The sequence below is a fragment of the Dama dama genome, chromosome 5 (assembly GCF_033118175.1).
Source record: "Dama dama isolate Ldn47 chromosome 5, ASM3311817v1, whole genome shotgun sequence".
Taxonomy (NCBI): Eukaryota; Metazoa; Chordata; class Mammalia; order Artiodactyla; family Cervidae; genus Dama; species Dama dama.
Genome location: NC_083685.1, coordinates 6,970,234 through 6,992,151, shown reverse-complemented (window position 1 = coordinate 6,992,151; position 21,918 = coordinate 6,970,234). Strand labels below are relative to the sequence as shown.

Genomic DNA, 21,918 nt, shown 5'->3' with positions numbered 1-21,918 from the left:
GAGAGCAGGGAGCACACCGGCTCTGATGCAGACACCGTTTATTCCCCGCGCGCCCCATGGCAGGCGCGGCCTACTTGGCCATGTCGATGAGGCTCTGCAGCGAGGTGGGCACCCAGGTCTTCTCGCCCTGCACGAACACCACGCCCCGGTCGATGTAGATGACGATGCGGCCGAAGGTGTATAGCTGCTTGCCCTCGTGCCGCTTCCCGATGACTGGCATGAAGACGATGTTGTGCTCCTCAGCCTTGGTCTCGATGAGGTCCTTGAAATTCATGGGCACGGCGCTGGCAGCCACGCCGATGCCCCGCTGGGCCATGTTCTCAGCCTCGCGCCGCTCCTGCATGGCCTCGTATTGGAAGTCCTTCCTCCGCTCCGTGTGTGTGAGGTAGGCGATGTGCTCGCGCGCGCCGGGCTGCATGTAGGCACCTGCGAGACGCGGAGGCGGGGTGAGGTGCGGAGCCCAACCACAGACACCCAGGCACCGACCCGGGCCCGGGGCGCCTTACGGCCCGCCACCGACAGAGCCCCAGGCGCCCTGGGCGGGTGGACAGCTGGCTGCTGCCACGTTAGAATTTCTGGTTCATTCCTAATGGCCAGAAATTATTAAACACTCAACAACCCTGACAGTCATCACTGTTTCCCACTTGCTAGGGCTTTCACCCCACACATCCCCAAAGGTTTCAGAACCCTGAAAACATAAGGCCAACACTATCAATAGATGTATCTGGGGGGCTGAAACACAAATGAAGGGTCCCCAAATGCCCAGTGGTACTGAGGGGTCCGGAGGGGAGAATGTTCCAGAGACTCGCGGTCAGGGTGGCCAAGGAGGAGGTCTGGGGTATGAGCAGAGAGAGGCTCCCTGGTGTCCCCAGGAGGCCTGGGTGAGCAGGGGTCACCTCACTAAACACAGTATGCGGTCTGTGTCATCCTGTGATAGGCTAAGCAGGAAGAATTAAATAGAAATTACAGCCCAGCTGCCACTCCGTGACCTCGTCTGTGAAAGACAGTCAGACCAGGTGCTTGGCGGCTCTGTTCGGAGGCGAGCACACTCTGACTTGGGACTGGCTGAGGGGCCCCGAGACCCACCAGGCAGCGGGACCTCCCGAGAGCTGAGTATCACCCAGGGGTAGGTAGTAACTGAGCAGTCAGCGGCCTCCTCCGGACGCACCAGACACCACCTGTACTGAGCGCGGTCCGCAGTCAGTCACCCTGCGCCCCTGGGTCCTTACGGAGACCTGGAAGTGGGGCCTCGCTCCTGTTTTACAGGACAGACGACGGGTTAACTCCTAAGTGTTAGAGGGGCCACCACGCTCCGGCCGGGCAGACGCTCCGAGGAGCCGCCAGCACAGTGATGACGAGGTGGGCCCGGCTCATGTGCGCCTCGTTCGTGGACAGCGCTCCTCTCGGCCGCAGGAGCCGGGGGGCAGCTGTGGGCTAAGTGACTGTGGAGGGGCCGCGTCCTGGAGCCCACAGGGCCTGAGCTCGGGCTTAGCGTGCGCCACTCACCGACATTGGAGGACACCGCCCTGTTCATGATGTCAAGAGCCTCGTTGAACTTGTCCTTGACGGACGGGTGCGCCAGCACTTGGTCCGAGAACATGGACTTCCAGCCCAGGTACCACTTGGTGATCTCCTCGTAATTGGGGCTGTTGCTCAGCCAGGAACACAGCACCTGCCCAGAGGACACAGGTGAGGAGCCGAGTCCGCCGCGGCGGCAGGCGGGAGCACAGCTTCCACTTGCTCATCTGGGTCCCGGGCTACAAGCTGGTGACACTTGCAGGGTTTGAGGGGCTGAAGGGGGTCAGCTCAGCAGCGCAGGGCCCTGCACATAGACGCTGCGTCTTGGCCTCCCACCCCCACCCTCGGGCCGCTCTGAGGATCAGGGATGATGGAGGCCGGGTGCTTGGCCCCCTGTGGCAAGTGCTCAATAAAGGGTGCGCACTGTGCCCTGCCCACCCGTGTAGTTTCCTCTCCTGTGACCCCAGTCACCCCAGCTTTCCCCCCGCACCCCGCAAGCTGACGTGGGGCTCACCTGCAGCCACTTGGGGAAGAAGTGCTTTTCGAGGAGACCCACCAGGCTGGAGACGGAGACCATCCCCTCCCAGTCGATGACCCAGTAGAAGGCGTCCATGTGCTGCTGGTGGGGGTTGACGACCAGCTCCCCGAGGCACATCCCTGCAAGAGAAGCCCAGCCTCAGGCACAACCAATGTCCGCCTTCAAGCTGCTGTTAAAGGTTGCGTTTAAGCTCTTGACATGGGAATTCTTAAAAGCCGTTTCCTTCCCTAATCCAGAATTAGCTCTTAGAATCCAGTGGGACAGAAGTTTGAGGACCCCTGTGGCTGCCCTGTCACCAGAGGCCCAAACCAGAGCTCGGGAGGCAGGCGGAAGCTGACCAGGCGAGGCAGAAAGGCCCAGGTACACTCGGGCTCTGGGCACAGAACTGCACCTCTCAGGGGAGAAGTCTGCGCTGGACGTGGCTGTGCTGCGGGTGGGTTTCCCCGACTCCTTACCCAGCTTGGGCACGATGTTCTTAACCATGAAGGCCTCCCAGGAGCCGGGGGTGAAGACGTCTTTCCAGGGCTGGAGGATGAGCTTGGCCGAGGAGTCGCTGGGATGCCACTTCTGCAGGGCGCTGGCCAGCTTGCTGCGGATAGGGGAGTAGAGCGGCTCCAGGCGCGCCTGCATGAGTGGCAGCCACGGGTGGACCCACGAGTGGATGGGCACAGTGTCTGTCAACGGGTTCCAGCTCTCCACCTGCAGGGGGAGCGTGGGGGGCCTGAGTTCACGCAGCCGTTGGGGGGCATGGGCAGATGATGCCCTGCTGGCTGAGCATACGTGTGGGGGGAGAGTCTAGATTGGACAGGGACACTCAGCCACCAATATAACTATGAAATTTGTATTAAGTCTCAGAAATGGTACAATTCTAAGTCATTAAAGAAACCAAGTAAATGAATGCCCCACAAAGGGGGCTTTGAGGAACAGGCTGGGGCTGACATGACAGCCACTGCAGACAAGTGCTGCCCGACCCCGGCCCCTCCCCCCGAGGGCCCACCTCCTTCTGCAACTTGGGGAAGATGAGCTGCTCCAGGATGTTGTCCAGCACCCACACGGGGATGAGGGGCGCCCAGCTGTCCAGGAAGTCCACCATTGGGTCGCAGTTCCTCGGCTGCCACTGTGCGACAATGCTCCGGACAAATGGCATCCAGACCTCCCAGATCAGCCTGCCAGCGGGCGGAGCAAACACTGGTTATACGCCTGTCTGGTCCCACTGACCAGGGCACCCCCGCCCCCACCTCTGGGGCAGGACTGTGGACATGCAACAGCAGGGCCCTCCCGTCAGGAAACGATCGCCGGCCTGCAGCTCTCATGGCTCCCACTCAGCCTCCCTGGCGGGGCGGCTGGGGGCTCACAAGCCCCCCAGGGGTCGTGTGCTTCCCCACCTGGGGCTCTACTGCAGAGCCGACCCCCTCACTTGGGTCACGGCTTCAGCATCACCCTCTGAGACCTGTACCTCCACCTGCACCCACACGTGTGCACACAGGTGGCCCCCTTGTCATTCATTCTCAGCCGGGCTGTATCTGTCCGCTCCGTTACCACCCACCTTGTCCCTTCCTGGAGACCGGCCCTGCCTCACTCCCGGGCGAGCCGGGCAAGCAGGACAAGCAGATGCTCAGATTTGCTCACCCTCCCCTCGCCAAGTGCGCTAAGTTCCCGGAGCGGCGCCCGCAGGTGCCCTGGGGCCCACACAGGCCGAACCCCGCCGTCCAGCCTGATCGCTCCTTCCATGCCCCCCGGGAGCACCTGTGGAAGGCATCAGCCGAGAGGTCCTGCCCGCCGTGCGACAGGAGCTGGTCGTTCTCCAGGAGGCCCTTCCACTTGGAGATGGTCTCCGTGCCGTAGGTGCAGTCCTGCAGAGGAAGACACGGCGGCTGAGAGCGGCCTACCGGCCCCTTGCCCTCTGGACCATCTGGAGGCCGGGCCGCCCTGGGCAAGAGGCGGCGCGGCAGCCTCCCCGGCCCGCTCACCTTGAGGGGGTCCCAGTCCTTGAAGTAGTCCTTCATGAGCGGGTAGACGATGGCCACGGCCAGGTCCACGCGGTCGGACATCCGGTACTCCTCGTAGTACTTGTCCCGCAGCGTCTGGAAGACGCGTGCGCACTCGTCCAGGGTGAGCGGGTCGCCGCAGCCGGGCTGCAGGCGCCGCTCGCACTCCTCCACCAGCGCCAGCACCTCGCTGAGGCTGGCGATGGCCCGCTGCTCCTGCTGCAGCGCCCCCGCCGCCTTCTCCAGCTCGTGCGTCAGGTTCACCACCACGTCCCGCTCGTACTGCAGCTGCCGGTCGTTGCGGATGATCTCCTGCTCCGTCAGCTCGATGAGCAGCTGCAGGTTGTGCTCCAGCTCGGGCAGCGCGAAGCCGGGCGCCCGGGCCTCCTTGCCGGGCGGGGGCGGCAGCTGCGCCTGCGGCGGGAGCCCGTCGTCGGGGACGCCGTGCTTGTGGCTGATCTGGCTGTAGCTGTAGTAGACCTTCTGCTCCCGGCCCGTCATGTCTATGACCTGGGAGGGGGAGGGGCCGCGGGTGAGGGCGCGCCGCCGCCGCCCCGAAAGACGCGCACACGGGAGCCTGTGAGCACCGCTCGGCGGAGCTGGGGAAGGGTGGTGATTCTCAGAGCGGGGTCCGGGCTCAGCGGAGGCCCGGGGCCGACCACCAGGGACGGCGGGACAAGCCCTCGCCTGAGGCCTCTGGACAGACCAGATGGAAAACTGATGACATACTAATGGGGACTCACTGAGATGAAACTCTATTTTCATACAAGAGTAGAGGCTGTACCGATTAAAGCAGGCAATAACACAACAAACACAGTCAAAAATACCTTGGTAAAAAACGCACATTTTGACAAAAAGACCTGAAAAGATACACATCACAGGTGTTAAAACTGGTCATTTGTGGGAAATAAAAGTGTTAATACTTTTGCCTCCATTTTGCAATTGTCTAAAAGGTAGTGCATACTGCTCTGTAGTAAGAGTTGTTTTGTTTTTTAATGTAAAAACATGAAACACACAAACACCCCAGAGGCAACCAAGGACACGAGGTAATGTCAGTGTCTGGGGCAGACTGAGGAATGGGACAGGACGGCACTGAAACAGAAGTGTCGCCGTCGCCTGAGGCAAGACTGCGGCCCGGGGCCACCGGAACTGGAACACCTGCGAAGATGTTCACCTCCGCTGCAGCGCTTGGGCCCGCTCAGACCCGTGGCCGCAAAGGCTCCAGCTGCGGCCTGGCCGCCGCACTTCCTGCCAGGTCCCCAGAGGACCTGACACCTGACCTTGGCGAACCCACCGTACTCAGTCTGTGACACACACTGACCTCCTGAAGCAGACACCTGTCCCCTGAACCCCGGGACAGTGACGGGAAAACCTGTCCTGCACACGACGGCCGAACATCCAGTCACCTTAAGAGGCCACGCGGGGATGCCCCGAGGGCCCCTCCTGGTCAGAGACTGAAAGAGCTTCCAATGCTTGAACCTGGCGACCGCACTTCTAGGAATCTAGCTTTAAGAACTGTCCACAGCACAGACAAGGCTTTATGCACAAAGTAACCTGCCCCAGACCAATCCAGAGATGTTCCAGGTCTAGCAGGAGAATAGCAGCAACTGGCAGCCCCAGAAAGCTGGGAACGTGAGTCGGTTTAGCACTGTCATATGAGGGGCGCGGACAAGGACGAGCCTGAGTGCAGGGAGTGGACAGAGGCTCTACACACGATAAAGCGCACGCGCTCACCCTCCCACCCCCCGCACAGAAGACCCACAGGAACCTTACGAGCAAGTGACCGCCTCTGGTGTGTGCGGTAACTGCGTCTCCCAGACCCCATCCTGGGCCGGCATCTACGGGCACCTACCTTGACCTGGGAAAGCTCCTTCTGGGGAGCGCTGAGCTTCTTGCTAATCCTGCCCTTGGCTTTCAGCTCTTCCACGGTCTTGTAGGAATACTTGGGCTTCTTTTTGCTTCCGCTAGGGTCTTTCCTCCACTGGCTCAGCTCCTTCTGAAATTCCTGAGTCAGAGGGACACGGTCCATCAGAAGACGAAAGGGCTGCTAAGACCTCCACACGGGTCCGTGCTGAGGATGGTGCCCTGTGACACTGACCCCTCGGAGGAGGCTGCCTGATACCCACTCCCCCTACAAAGGCGAGACCCTGCCCCACACCCCCATTTCTGACCACACTTTGGTTACGCGTGTACTGTGTCCCCTGCTGACGGCGGACAGCAGCCTCTGCCCTATATCTGGTGCAGTGTGAGATCGACCCCTGAACCCCGGACGCTGGCTGACCTAACGAACGAGCAGACAGACCAACCCCGACCTACAGGCGCACAGGCCAGCCGGGCCGCCTCCCGACTCACCTCCTCAGCCTCCTCTTCCGAGTCGACCACGGGGAAGTCCTGCAGGGCCTGCGTGGTGCGCTCCGAGCCATACGCCCCCACTGCGCCCTTCCCCTTCCTCTGCTTGGCCTCGATCGGGTTAATGATGCCTGAGGAATTTCAGAGAGACAGACGTGAGTGGCCGCCGTCGAGTGCGGGTGCACCACTTGGGAGACCTGCTCCCTGGTCCTTCCACGGGGCAGCACGCCGCCCGGAAGCGGAGCCGCTCCTGCCCGCCCCACACAGTCCTTCTGCCGGTGCCACGGAGCAATGTGCCGACAGGAGCGCACTTAGGCCTGAGCACAGGCTCCCCTTCCACCGGGTTCACTTATTTAGCGGCTGGAGTCATAACTGACTCCGGCACACCCTGTTCACCTGGAAGCCTATTAACACGGAAGAATAATATGTTGATTCTGATTGAAGAGAGGTGGGGCTGCCATTTAAACTCCATCTGTTTTTTTATTATGTTGTATATATATGTATTACACACATGCTTCCCTGGTGGCTCAGCTGGGAAAGAATCTGCCTGCAGTGCAGGAGACCAGGGTTCGATCCCTGAGTCGGGAAGATCCCCTGGAGAAGGAAATGGCAACCCGCTCCAGTATTCTTGCCTGGAGAATTCCACGGACAGAGGAGCCTGGTGGGTATAGTCCATGGGGTCACAAGAGTTGGACACAACTGAGCGACTATCACTCATCACTCATACGTATTACATTCATATAAAATTTCATATTGATAGTTCCCATCGCCTACGCTTGCTTTGCTCTATACTATGTTTGTGCCTTGGAAATAAATGCATTTTTCTTTTTAAAAAGTTTACAAACAGAACTACAGCATTTCAGTGAAGAACTGCCCCACCACACCCTTGCCAGCTGGTACTGTTGAGCTCCCAAATTAGAACAGCCTTCACTCTCACTCCAGGCCACCTTTTCTATCTTCACTCAAGTCCATGGCTTTTTCATGCAGCTAAGTTATCTATCTTGCCCCTTTGTGAGCAGAGCCCAGGGACAGTAACATGAACAAGGATAGTGGGCCGTGATGCGGAGACAGCTTCCAGAATAAGGAAGCTGTGGGGGCTGACCAGGGCAGGAGCTGTCAGCTAACCCAATCCTTGCCAATCTCCTAAACCATAGCTTATCTACGACCTAGGAGAAACTGTTGATTTTTAAATACTGGCAACTGATCTGACTTTTTAGAAACACTGGGCAGGCCAGAAAGCAGCTTGTTTTCAGCCCATCAGGCTGTATTAACCCTGACCTCTCCCTCAAGCTGAAGTACGGCGTTTTATGTAACTGGAGTTTTGATAAAGCTCGGAGCTTGGACACGCTGGCAGAGAAGCAACAAAGAAGAGGACAGGCAGACCACGCCCCTCCCTGCCCGCCCAGTCCGAGCCCCAGGGGCAGGCCACCACACCTTGAGCATTCTTCCCCAAGCCCCTTCCAGGGACGTAGCCCATTTTCTGAAGAAGCTTCTGTCCGATTCCTTTTGTGTGTCTTTCCCAGCTGCCGAAATCCATGAAAGACTTGGTTCCTCCTGCAAAACCTTTCTGGCTGGGCTTAAAATTGCCACCCTGAAAACAAAGAAGGAAAAACCTAAGCAAGCAAGCTTGGCTGATGGGACCATGGCCGGGCAGCCACAGAGCACTGTGAGAAGTATCCTACAAGCCACACAGACACCAGTGATGTCTCAGGACAGAGCAAAGACGGCCTGGCACAGCCTCCCCTCGGGGAAACCTGCTCCCACAGGGAGACCCACACAACCGGCCTCCAGCAGAAAGCCCCCACCCCAGCAGATGCCAGAGCCACAGCGACCTACTGGGGACATTACTAAGGTCACAGCCCTTCAATAAAGATGCTACCGTTTTTAACTTCTTTGGTCCGAAATCTTTAGGAAATTCATCCTGCTTCACGGGTTTCTCTTCATCGTCGGAGTCCTCCAGCTCCGCCTCCTCTGCCGCCCCTTTCTTGAGCCCCGCACTGATGAAGTTGACAGGTGCCGAGTAGTCACGGGCCCTGTGGGCAAACACAAGGTCCAGGGGGTCTGTAAGAACTCTCTCAGGCCAACGTCACTGGCCTGGGAGCTCCTCAGGGCGGACCTCGTGGGATCCATTTTAAATGGGTAACGCTGACTCCTATCGTCAGTGCCCCAGATCCGGCTCCCCTGTAACCACATTTGACACTTTGACCTGATGTGTCAACTCTGTGACTTCAGACTTACCACTGACAGTGTAGAGTTGACTAAAAATTCTAAGTATGATGTGACTGTCCACTTTTCCTTTAATACATTACAATAACTTGAGGACTTTCCTGGTGGTCCAGTGGTTAAGAATCTGCCTGCCCACACAGGGGACACAGGTTCAGTCTCCAGTCTGGGAAGATCCCATATGCCATGGGCAACTAAGCCCACATACCTTCGAGCCCATGCTCTGCAACTAAAGAAGCCACAGCAATGAGAAGCCCAGGCACCACGACTAGACAGCAGCCCCCATCTCAGTTAGCGAAAGCCTGCGCAACAAAGACCCAGTGTGGCCAGAAGTTAATTAATACTTAAAAAAGATAACTTGGTAAATTCAGTTAAGGCAGGAAAGGTTTAAGAAATAAAGCCTGTTAATATTACTAGTAAAATGGAGGAACACATTCAAACATCAGTAATCATAATTACTGATGATAATAAGACTTCCTTGGTGGCTCAAATGATAATAAAAGTAAATTGGAAGTTGTCAAACAGGAGATAGCAAGAGTGAACACTGAAATTTCTGGAATCGATGAACTAAAATGGATGGGAATGGGTGTATTTAATTCAGATGACTATTATATCTACTACTGTGGGCAAGAATCCTTTAAAAGAAATGAAGTAGCCCTCATACTCGACAGAAGAGTCTGAAATGCAGTACTTGGATGCAACCTCTAAAATGACAGAATGATCTCTGTTCGTTTCCAAGGCAAACAATTCAGTATCACAGTAATCCAAGTCTATGCCCCAACCAGTAAGGCTGAAGAAGCTGAAGTTCAACACTTCTATGATGACCTATAAGACCTTCCAGAACTAACACCAAAAAAAGATGTCCTTTTCATCACAGGGGACTGGAATGTAAAAGTAGGAAGACAAGAGACACCCAGAGTAGCAGCCAAGTTTGACTTTGGAGTACAAAAGGGAACAGGGAAAGGCTAACAGAGTTCTGCCAAGAGAACGCACTGGTCATAGCAAACACCCGTTTTCAACAACACAAGAGAAGACTCTACACATGGACATCACTAGATGGTCAACACTGAAATCAGATGGATTATATTCTTTGCAGCTGAAGATGGAGAAGCTGTATACAGTCAGCAAAAACAAGACTGGGAGCTGACTGTGGCTCAGACCATGAACACTTTATTACAAAACTCAGACTTAAATCGAAGAAAGTAGGGAAAACCATGTGGTATGACCTAAATCAAAGCCCTTAACAATTATACAGTGGAAGTGACAAACAGATTCAAGGAATTAGATCTGAAATCTAATCGCCATAGATCTAATTAGATCTATTAGATCTCCATAGCCCCAAGAACTACGGATGGAGGTTCCTAACACTGAACAAGAGGCAGTAATCAAAACCATCCCCAAGAAAAAGAAATGCAAAAAGGCAAAATGGCTGTCTGAGGAGGCCTTACAAATAGCTGTGAAGAGAGAAGTGAAAGGCAAAGGAGAAAAGGAAAGATACACCCATTTGAATGCAGAGTTATAAAGAACAGCAAGGAGAGATAAGAAAGCCTACCTAAGTGATCAAGTCAAAGAAACAGAGGAAAACAATAGAATGGGAAAGACTAGAGATCTCTTCAAGAAAATCAGAGACACTAAGAGAACATTTCACGCAAAGATGGGCACAATAAAGGACAGAAATGGTATGGACCTAACAGAAGAAGAGGTGACAAGAATACACAGAAGAACTATAGAAAAAAGATCTTCACGACCCAGATAATCACGATGGTGTGATCACTCACCTAGAGCCAGACATCCTGGCATGGGAAGTCAAGTGGGCCTTAGGAGCCATCACTACAAACAAAGCTAGTGGAGGTGATGGAATTCCAACTGAGTTATTTCAAATCCTGAAAGATGATGCTGTGAAAGTGCTGCACTCAATATGCCAACAAATTTGGAAAACTCAGCAGTGACCATGGGACTATTCCTAGAAAAGGTCAATTTTCATTCCAATCCCAAAGAAAGGCAATGCCAAAGAATGCTCAAACTGCCACACAAATGCCCTCATTTCACATGATAGCAAAGTAATGTTCAAAATTCTCCAAGCTAGGCTTCAACAATACATGAACCGAGAACTTCCAGATGTTCAACCTGGATTTAGAAAAGGCAGAGGAACCAGCGATCATACTGCCAACATCCACTGGCTCATCAAAAAAGCGAGAGAATTCCAGAAAAAACACCTACTTCTGCTTTACTGATTTTGCTAAATCCTTTGTTGTGGATTACAACAAACTGTGGAAAATTCTTAAGAGATAGGAATACCAGACCACCAACCTGTCTCCTGAGAAATCTGTATGCAGGTCAAGAAGCAACAGTTAGAACTGGACATGGAACAATGGACTGGTTCCAAACTGGGAAAGAAGTACGTCAAGGCTGTATATTGTCACCCTGCTTATTTAATTTATGTGCAAGAGTACATCATGGGCAATGCCAGGCTGAATGAAGCACAAGGTGGAATCAAGATTGCTGGGAGAAATATCAACAACCTCAGATATGCAGTTGACACCACCCTTATGGCAAAAAGTGAATAAGAACTAACGAGCCTCTTGATGAAGGTGAAAGAGGAGATTGAAAAAGCTGGCTTAAAACTCCAGCTTCAAAGCTTAAAACTCAACATTCAACTCTAAAGAGTAATGGAAATAAAAACAAAAATAATCAAAGGGGACCCAATTAATCTCAAAAGCTTTTGCGCAGCAAAGAAAACATAAACAAAATGAAAAGACAACTCACAAACTGGGAGAAAATATTTGCAAAAGATGCGACCAACAAGGGATTAATTTCCAAAATCTACAAATAGCTCAGGCAGCTCAATATTTAAAAAAAAAAAACCCAATGGGCAGGAGCCTAAATAGACATTTCTCCAAAGACACACAGCTGGCTAAAAGGCAATTGAAAAGATGCCCAACATTGCTAATTATTAGAGAAATGCAAATCAAAACTTCAATAAGATATCACCTCACACCAATCAGAATGACCATCATCAAAAAAGCTACAAACAACAAATGCTAGAGGGTGTGGAGAAAAGGGGAACCCTCCTACAACTGTTGGTGGGAATGTTAACTGGTGCCGCCACTATGGAGTACAGTGTGAGGTGCCTTAAAAGACTAAAAGCAGAGCCATCATACGATCCAGCAATACCACGCCTGGGTATATACCCATGGGAAACCAAAATTCAAAAAGATACGTGCACCCCGGGACCTCCCGGATGGGCCCGTGGTTAAGAATCAGCCTTGTGATGCAGGGGACACAGGTTTGATCCCCAGTTGGGGAAACTTAAATCCCGTAAGATGCAGGCAAGTCAGTCCTCACACCACAGCTACTGAGCTCGAAGTGCCGCAACGAAGACCCAAGGCAGCTAAATAAACACTGAAAAAGAAAAAGACACACGCATCCCAATGCCCACCGCAGCACCATTTACAACAGCCAGGGCGTGGAAGCAACCTAAATGTCCATCAACAGATGAGTGGGTAGAGATGTGGTATAATCATGTATGTGATGGAATATTACTTGGTCATTAAAAATAATGAACCAATGCCACTTGCAGCAACATATACGGACCTAGATTACATTACTAAGGGAACTATGACACAGCAAGACAAATATATGACATCACTTATCTGTGGAATCTAATTTTAAAAATGACACAAATGAACTTGTTTCCAAGATAGACTCACAGATCTCGAAATCAAACTTACAGCTGCCAAAGGGAAAATGTGGGAGGAAGGATAAATTAAGAGATTAGGGTTAACACACACACACACACACACACACACGTATAAAACAGATAAGGACTGACTGTGTAGCACAGAGAACTCTACTCAATACTGTGTAACAACCTATATAGGAAAGGTATCTGAAAAAGAGCGTCTCTCCATGTATTTATATGTATAAATATATACATATATATGTATATAAATATATACATGTAAATATATAACTGATTCACTTTGCTCTACACATGAAACTAACACAACATTTTAAGTTAACAATACTCCCCCACACCCCCCGCCAAAATTTGTTTTAGACACTATTTCAAGTACAAAAATCAAATAAGAAAAGACATTTTCATAAGTCAAAATCATAAATAAATAAAATACATTTAAGGGTGATTATATGAATGGCAAGTATGTCAGCAATTTTATCAGATTCTTAGAAAAGCTCGTGCTCATTAAATGTATTTATGAAAACTAAAATACCTAAGAAATGAACTCTGTGAGATGGAAAGTACTGATTTTATCTGACTGCCTCAAGAACGGTACTGACAGTAAGTTCTTAATCACAGCTCCCCTTTGTATAAACTGGAGCTGATAGCTCTGTATTCTGTGGTTAAAAGAAGAGTGAAAAGAGTCCAATGAAAAAGCCCAGGAATACTGCAAAATAAAGTGATGCTTTCTAAAATGACTAACCAAGTAAATAAACATCCCTGTGGCAATAAGATCCACAGAGGAATTTTTCCCTAAGAGATGCCATATAAGAGCCCAACTCCAGAGTCAGACAGACCCCGATTCTCACAGCTTAGCCGCGTGGCTCAGCTGCCGTTTCTTAATCTGTAAAACGGGATGATAATACTGATGCCTTTCTCATAAGGTCAGTGAGACCGGGCCTGTGAGGAGCCCGTAGGTTCTGGCTGCTGTTACTATCCTACGATCATACACTCCTGCCTTGTGATCTAGTCATCATCCACTGTTAACATTTCTTGCCAGATGAAAAGAGGCTGAACTGATCTCTGCTCTTTCTCCCTGTCTCCTTTGTGAAAAATGTATGGTCTCAATGGGCTGGAGATTCCAGGCTTCAGGTGGGGACACGGAGACAAACCTCAGTCTGCTACACGCTGTGGTCAAGCACGCTGCAGCCCCCCCACACGACTTCACACCAAGGAGGAGGAGGCTTTCGGCCTGAACCCCCAGCCCCTGGCCGCCTTCCCGGCCCAGTCTCCACCACCTCTTCCCAGACCACCGCCCAGGCCTCCTCACAGAGCCCCCCTTCCACTCTGGCTTCACAGGGCCTTCTCTGCACACACTCCTCCCACCACATCTTCCCGCTCTGCACAGACCCAGTCTCCTCCTCACCTTCTCCCCCATCTCCCCACAAGACCACTCACATCCTCTTGGACGCCCTACTCTTCCCATCAAGGGCCTCTGCTTCCGTGTGTCCCCGACCAATCTTCCCTGACCTCTCAGAACAGGTCACACACCAGAAAAAGTACTCCCCCTCTGGTCCTACATCAGTTACAAACTTCCATTTGTGAGCCTGCCTCCATCCTCAAGCGTCTGGGCTCCTGGGAGGGAAGGACTGGGGCTGCGGCACAAAGCTGGAGACACAGAATCGCTCACTCCACACTAACTGATGACCGGTCAGTGAGACCGCAGTGCTCTGTCCGGAGGAGGAACTGGGCTCCCTGGCTGAGGTCACAGCTCAGGGGCTCGGGGAAGCCAGGAGAGAAGCGTACTTGGCGGGGTAGCTCCCCAACGCCTGGGGAAAGCGGTCCACGCCAGCCATACCGTTTGCCTCCAAAGCTGGGCCTCTCCTCGTCCGAGTCTCGCTCTGCCCACACTCCGTAGGTGGCCTCTTCCTTGGTCTGCCAGTGGCGCTGCCGGTTGGGGTTGAATTCATTCTGGAGATCCCAGTCGGTGATCTCAAAGTTCTCCCGCTCATCCTCGTCATCATCCATGTGGCCTTCCCCGTCCCGGTACAAGTGGGACAGCGACATGGCCTGTCACTGAAGGGAGGAAGAGAAAAGGCACGGTCTGTGACAAGTCCTTGGAGAAGGCAATGGCACCCCACTCCAGTACTCTTGCCTGGAAAATCCCATGGACGGAGGAGCCTGTAGGCTGCAGTCCATGGGGTCGCGAAGAGTTGGACACGACTGAGCGACTTCACTTTCACTTTTCACTTTTATGCATTGGAGAAGGAAATGGCAACCCACTCCAGTGTTCTTGCCTGGAAAATCCCAGGGATGGGGTCGCACAGAGTCGGACACGACTGAAGTGACTTAGCAGCAGCAGTGACAAGTCCTGGGGGCAGCAGCAGAACGCTGCCCTGTCGGCTGCTACTCCCTGCTGCCCCCCCAACGTCCTCCAAACGAAAATTCACTACAGTCACTGTTACAACTCAATAAAGCAGACACTAAAAACATATTTTAGAAAACGGGTAGTAAAAAAACAACAAAAAAGACCAGTCTCAACAGTCCATGTGGTTAAGCACGTATTTCCTTCTCAGTGTTGTCAAACGTCAACCACACACACATACACAAAAACCACGGAAAAACAACTTAAGGATGTTATTCTACGTATTATTGCCTCACAAATGAGGCAAACATCTTCCTGGACATTATTTTTTTCTATTACTGAGTGAAGAATTTCATCTGGACTTATAACAGTTGAACAAAGTGATTTCTTTTTTTAGAAAACACTTAAATATGACCCTCAGGTTTTCCTCTCCAGACAGGAACCCCTTTTGAGGTGCTAGAAGGCAGTAGTGATTATGAACAGGACCTTAAAACAGCACACATCTGTGAACCGGAATGCATCAATCAACTCAGGGTAGCTGGGTGATGAGATTCAGCTGTCTCTTAAGTGTATTAACTACAGTACCAACCTTAGAGAAGGCTTGTGAGGCAGAATCAATGAGATGGCTCTTTCAAAACACTTAGCTCACAGTAAGTGCTTGTTACTCTAGTCCCACGATTAGGTCTATGGCCCCACCTATTACTGGATTAGCACGGAGCAAAGTGATTGTGAAAGCAGATGCTGAAATCACACAGCCCTAGTTCAAATCCCCACTCTACCAGGTACTCAGCGTACGAATATTAAACGCAGACCAAGTGCCAAGCATGGAACACCACAAGGCAATACAATGAATGCATGACAGCGCTGTGACCTCCGTCTAGCAGTTGCCAAAAGCAGGGACAGCTAACTCGCTACTTCTAAGGCGGGGTCAAACTCTGGTCAGCTCTGTGGGAAAGTTTTCCCTACTTACTCTACTCAACCCACTGGTGCAATGGTTGGGTCCTGCCAGTCCCAACCTCATGCAGGCGCGAAAAGGGGTGAAATACGCTCAGAGGTGGCGGGAGGTCCCAGATACATGGGAATCGCCGATCACCGCTGCTTCCTTGGGCACAGGGCAGGGTAAAAAGCACGGAGCTGTCACGAGTTACAGAGACCCCAGGAGGTGCTAAGACCTTGCTGGACGCTTCACGCCAATAATCCAATATAGGCATCAAGACACCTCTACGAGGGAGGTACTGCTAGCGCCGTCGAACTTCAGATTTCAGTAGAACGAGGCTGAGAAATTAACTTGCCCTCGGTTCCACGGCTGGTGAAGCTCGAAACCAGGTGGGACTGCAGCCAGGGCTCGGCGTATCCCTGCCGCGCCGTCCAGGCCCCGCGGTGGAGGTTCGGTGTCCAATTCGGCCCGGAGACCCCGAGCTGCTCCGCCCCCTCCCCGCTGCGGCCGAGCTGTCTGCCAAAGGGAAGAGCGACCGGCGAGGCCGAGACCCGCTTCCGCGCGCCCGAGCCCCCTCTCCTACTGGCGCGGACTCCCCCCGCGTCCCCTGTCCGTCTACTCCCCGGCCCAGCTTACCTCTCTCCGGCTCAGCCGACCAAACACAGCGCCCCGCTCTGTGCGAGAAACTCTCCACTAGGGCGCCGGAACTCGGATGCGGCGCGCCAGAAATGACATCACGTCAGCGGATATGACGCACTCGTTGCCATGGCAGTGGTGGGACGCTAGGGTGCTTTGGATTTAAAGCATCTGAGCTATTGATACGGTGAAGGTTTTCGCGGCCGAGAACGGCTGAGGGCTGGGTTTTTTTGTTTGTTATTGTTGTTTTTTGTCGCGCCCACTTCGTGGTGACGCCCGCCTCTGACGACTGGTACGGACGTCGCCGAGCCACCCTGGCCGAGGGAGACTCCTTTGGCAGCCTGAGAGTTTAAATCTGCAAAATGGGGATATAAGACTAGCTCCTGGGAGAGTTGTGCGTGAGACATTTGCGGTGGGGTGGGACGGGACATGACATTCAAATAGGAATATAGAAGGTCATATATAGACTGTCTCCTGGATCTTCGGGTCTCTCAGTATAAGCACCGTCGTGGGCCCAGAGCGGTTGTCTTATACGGGAGTTTGATTAAGTGAAGGATTATATGGGCAAACTCTAGAACTCCCAAGTATTCTGCCAGGCAATCTCTGCATTCTCTTCCATTCCAACAGGTTGGTAAATAAATCCGTTCACTGATCTAATAAAAATGTCCCGAGTGCCTACAATGTGCTAGGTTCCGGGGATCAAAGGAACTGACAAGCAGGGACACTCCTAGAGAAACCCTCACCAGCTCTGGACTCCGCGTCAGCACACAGGCGCTAGAGTTCCAATCTCAGCTCCACCACTTCACAACGTGAACCCAGGCAAGGCATTGATTACCTTTCTTGAAGCAAAATGGTTGCGATAAAATAGGTAAGCAGTTAAAACTGTACCTGGTACATAACAGACGCTTAGGGAGTGTTAGCACCCTAATTAGGTTAATTTTACCTTTTATTTTCTCTCACTCTATCTGTATGATGAAAAGACCTAAGTTCAGTCCTGGCGACCCCATGGACTGCAGCACACCAGGCCTCCCTATCCAGTAAACTCCCCAAGTTTACTCAAACTCATTGAGTCGCTGATGCCATCCAACCATCTCATCCTCTGTCGTCCCCTTCTCCTCCTGCCTTCAATCTTTCCCAGCATCAGGGTCTTTTCCAACGAGTCAGTTCTTTGCATCAGGTGGCCCAAAGTATTGCAGTTTCAGCTTCAGCATCAGTCCTTCCAATGAATATTCAGGAATGATTTCCTTTAGGACAGACTGGTTGGATCTCCTTGCTGTCCAAGAGACTCTCAAGATCTTCTCCAACACCACAGTTCAAAAGCATCAATTCTTCAGCGCTCAGCTTTCTTTATAGTCCAACTCTCACATCCATACACGACTACTAGAAAAACCATAGCTTTGGCTAGATGGGCCTTTGTTGGCAAAGTAATGTCTCTGCTTTTTAATATGCTGTCTAAGTTGGTCATAACTTTTCTTCTAAGGAGCAAGCATCTTTTAATATCATGGCTGCAGTCACCATCTGCAGTTATTTTGGAGCCCAGAAAATAAAGTCTGCCACTGTTTCTATTGTTTGCCCATCTTTTTGCCATGAAGTGATGGGACTGGATGCCATGATCTTAGTTTTCTGAATGTTGAGTTTTAAGCCAACTTTTTCACTCTCCTCTTTCACTTCAAGAGGCTCTTTGGTTCTTCTTCACTTTCTGCTATAAGGGAGGTATCATCTTCATATCTGAGGTTGTTGATATTTCTCCCAGCAGATTCCAGCTTGTGCTTCATCCAGCCCAGCATTTCTCATGATGTACTCTGCATATAAGTTAAATAAGCAGGGTGACAATATACAGCTTTGATGTACTCCTTTCCTGATTGGGAACCAGTCTCTTGTTCCATGTATAGTTCTAAACTGTTTCTTCTTGACCTGCATATAGATTTCTCAGGAGGCAGGTCAGGTGATCTGGTATTCCCATCTCTTGAAGAATTTTCCAGTTTGTTGTGACCCACACAGTTAAAGACTTTGGCACAGTCAATAAAGCAGAAGTAGATATTTTTCTGGAACTCTGTTGCTTTTTCAATGATCCAACAGATGTTGGCCATTTGATCTCTGGTTCCTCTGCCTTTTCTAAACCCAGCTTGAACATCTGGAAGTTCACCGCTCACGTATTGTTGAAGCCTGGCTTGGAGAATTTTGAGCATTACTTTGCTGGCGTGTGAGATGAGTGCAATTGTGCAGTAGTTTGAACATTCTTTGGCATTGCCTTTCTTTGGGATTGGAATGAAAACCAACCTTTTCCAGTCCTGTGGTCACTGCTGAGTTTTCCAAATTTGTTAGCATATTGAGTACAGTACTTTAACAGCATCATCTTTTAGGATTTGAAATAACTCAAATGGAATTCCATCACCTCCATTAGCTTTGTTCATAGTAATGCTTCCTAAGGCCCACTTGACTTCACATTCCAGAATGTCTGGCTCTAGGTGAGTGATCACACCATCGTGTTAATCTAGGTCATTAAGATCTTTTTTGTACAGTTCTTCTGTGTATTCTTGCCACCTCTTCTTAATATCTTCTGCTTCCGTTAGGTCCATACCATTTCTGTCCTTTATTGAGCCCATCTTTGCTTGAAATATTCCCTTGGTATCTCTAATTTTCTTGAAGAGATATCTAATCTTTCCCATTCTATTGTTTTCCTCTATTTCTTTGTACTGATCCCTGAGGAAGGCTTTCTTATCTCTCCTTGCTATTCTTTGGAACTCTGCATTCAGATGGGTTTGTCTTTCCTTTTTTCCTTTGCGTTTCGCTTCTCTTCTTTCCATAGCTGTTTGTAAGGCCTCCTCAGACAACCATTTTGCTTTTTTGCATTTCTTTTTCTTGGGGATGGCCTTGATCACTGTCTCCTGTAGAATGTCATAAACCTCCATCCATAATTCTTCAGGCACTCTATCAGATCTAATCCCTTGAATCTATTTGTCACTTCCACTGTATAATTGTAAGGAATTTGATTTAGGTCATACCTCAATGCTAGCGGTTTTCCCTACTCTCTTCTATTTAAGTCTGAATTTGGCAATAAGGAATTCATGATCTGAGCCACAGTCAGCTCCCGGTCTTGTTTTTGCTGACTGTATAGAGCTTCTCCATCTTCAGCTGCAAAGAATATAATCCATCGGATTTCGGTGTTGACCATCTGGTGATGTCCATGTGTAGAGTCTTCTCTTGTGTTGTTGGAAGAGGGTGTTTGCTATGACCAGTGCGTTCTCTTGGCAAAACTTTACTAGCCTCTGCCCTGCTTCATTCTGTACTCCCAAGGCCACATTTGCCTGTTACTCCAGGTATTTCTTGACTTACTACTTTTGCATTTCAGTCCCCTATAATGAAAAGGACATCTTTTTGGGGTATTAGTTCTAGAAGGTCTTGTAGGTCTTCATAGAACCGTTCAACTTCAGCTTCGGCATTAGTGGTCAGGGCATAGACTTGGATTACTGTGATATTGAATGGTTTGCCTTGGAAACAAACAGAGATCATTCTGTTGTTTTTGAGATTGCATCCAAGTACTGCATTTCGGACTCTTTTGTTGACTATGATGGCTACTCCTTTTCTTCTAAGGGTTTCTTGCCCACAGTAGTAGATATAATGGTCATCTGGGTTAAATTCACCCATTCCAGTCCATTTTAGTTCGCTGATTCCTGAAATGTCAATGTTCACTCTTGCCATCTCCTGTTTGACCACTTCCAATTTGCCTCGATTCATGGACCTAACATTCCAGGTTCCTATGCAATATTGCTCTTTACAGCATCACCTTGCTTCTATCACTAGTCACATCCACAACTGGGTGGTGTTTTTGCTTTGGCTCCATCCCTTCATTCTTTCTGGAGTTATTTATCCACTGATCTCCAGTAGAATATTGGGCACCTACCGACCTGGGGAGTTAATCTTTCAGTGTCTTATCTTTTTGCCATTTCATACTGTTTATGGTGTTCTCAAGGCAAGAATACTGAAGTGATTTGCCATTCCCTTCTCCAGTAAATACCCAAGAGGCATTGTTAATGTATACACAGAACAATGGCCTTAGAGTCAAAAGATGTGGGCCTGAATTCCCATGGTCCTGAATTAAACGAGAACCCACAGGAAGCCAATTACTTGGGTAAGGGGTCTGTGTCTCTGTATCCCCAGTGACATGTCTTGTCCATGTGCCTGGCAGATAGATACTACATAGTATGCACTCAGGAAAGGATCTAGAAAGTGAGGTATTAGTAGAGGAGAAGGCCAGAGGGAGCAAGTCTTAGAGACTGAAGGTCCACTATAGAGTAGAGTGAGGGAAACACGGAGACATTTTGAGCCTGGGTCTGAAAACGTACTTGCTTCTGTTTATAGGTCAAAGCCAAAAATAAACTTAAGCCCGACTTCTCTGTAGCCATTGCCCATAGCTTTACAGCATGAAATGAATGTTTGAATCTGTAGTTACTTTGATCTCAAGGGATTGAAGCTAGTTGATTTACTTCAACAAAAGGACCCTACCTCGTGGCTTCTGGAGAAGGAAACTTTGTGGATGGTCGTGGGGTCAGTTGAGAATACAGGCTCTGATCAAGTGATCAGAGTGTGTGTGCCCCTTAGAATGGGGCGAATGGAAATCCTCAGTAGGATGTCCTGAGAAGATCGAAGCATCAACCCTGTGATTTCTGCCAAGGTGTGTAACCTCAGTGGACCCATGAGGATACGTAAGACAAACTCCGGTAAGGGGATTTGTATAAAACAACGGGTCTGGGGCTTCCCTGGTGGTCCAGTGGTAAAGCATCCGCCTGCCAATGCAGGAGACACTGGTTCGATCCCTGGTCCTGATCCAGGAAGATCCCCCATGTCGTGGAGCAACTAAGCCCTTGGCATCACAACTGCTCAGCCTGGGCTCTCGAGCCTGGGAGCCACAACCACTTAAGCCCACGATCCCCAGAGCCTGTGCTCCAGAACAAGATAAGACACGGAAAGCAGAAGCCAGTGCGCCTCAGAGTAGCCCCCACTCTCTACAACATGAGAAAAGCCCTTGCAGCAAAGACCCAGCACAGTCAAAAGTAAATAAATTTTTTATAAAAACTGGTCTGCAATCTCCAAAAGTGCCAAGGCAGTGGAAGGTAAAGAAAAACCCTAGAATGTTCCAGACCAAAGGAGACTGAAGAGACATGACAACTAAAGGCAACACGATTCTGAACTGGATCTTTTTGTGATAAAGGAAGTTACCGGGTCAGCTGTCAGAACCTCAGTGGGGTCTGAGGGTTCCATGGTGGTGATGTGTCCATGTTCATTTCTTGCTTGTGATGATTGTCCTGTGGTTACCGTGGAGAATGTCTTTGTTATCTGGACATACTAGAGTATTTAGGGAGTGATAGGACATCACGTAGGCAACTTATTCTCAAATGATGAAAAGAAAAAAAATGTTTTATCCCTGAATATTCATTGGAAGGACTGGTGCTGAAGCTCCAATATTTTGGCAACCTAATGGGAAGAGCCAACTCAAAGGAAAAGACCTTGATGCTGGGAAAGATGGAGGGCAGGAGAAGGGGGTGACAGAGGACGAGATGGTTGGATGGCATCATTGACTCAATGGACATGAGTCTGAGCAAAATCTGGGAGATGGTGAAGGACAGGGAAGCCTGGCGCGCTGCAGTCCATGGGGTCGTGAAGAGTCGGACACAACTGACTGAC

The 21,918-nt window shown here is 50.6% G+C and overlaps 1 protein-coding gene and 1 long non-coding RNA gene across 3 annotated transcripts; one reads left to right on the top strand and one right to left on the bottom strand.

Moving 5' to 3' along the window:
- Positions 1-23: 23 nt before the first annotated feature.
- Positions 24-16,585, bottom strand: TFIP11 (tuftelin interacting protein 11). 2 transcript variants are annotated; one of them, XM_061141651.1, is made up of 13 exons: positions 16,234-16,585; positions 14,154-14,371; positions 8,273-8,426; positions 7,828-7,984; positions 6,397-6,524; positions 5,897-6,049; positions 4,027-4,554; positions 3,803-3,909; positions 3,054-3,222; positions 2,512-2,755; positions 2,033-2,175; positions 1,507-1,672; positions 24-426 (listed from the first exon to the last, which is right to left on the bottom strand). In XM_061141651.1, exons 2-13 carry the CDS (start codon positions 14,360-14,362, stop codon positions 71-73), a joined length of 2,514 nt encoding a protein of 837 aa, XP_060997634.1. In that variant the 5' UTR covers positions 14,363-14,371; positions 16,234-16,585; the 3' UTR covers positions 24-70. The 2 variants fall into 2 exon arrangements, with proteins under 2 accessions (XP_060997634.1, XP_060997635.1); XM_061141652.1 differs by lacking the exon at positions 16,234-16,585 and adding an exon at positions 15,953-16,152.
- Positions 247-1,953, top strand: LOC133056390 (uncharacterized). The gene is made up of 2 exons (XR_009692804.1): positions 247-385; positions 1,267-1,953. It is a non-coding gene; the product is annotated as an uncharacterized LOC133056390 (long non-coding RNA).
- Positions 16,586-21,918: the final 5,333 nt, after the last annotated feature.

Bases quoted from the DNA above. Each gene is read 5' to 3' on its own strand.
- TFIP11 (XM_061141651.1), bottom strand. From the start codon at position 14,362: ATGTCGCTGTCCCACTTGTACCGGGACGGGGAAGGCCACATGGATGAT. The intron at 3,910-4,026 runs GTGAGCGGGCCG...CTTCCTCTGCAG, and splicing joins AGGACTGGGACCCCCTCAAG to GACTGCACCTACGGCACGGA. The intron at 427-1,506 runs GTGAGTGGCGCA...CGCGTCTCGCAG, and splicing joins GGCGGTGTCCTCCAATGTCG to GTGCCTACATGCAGCCCGGC.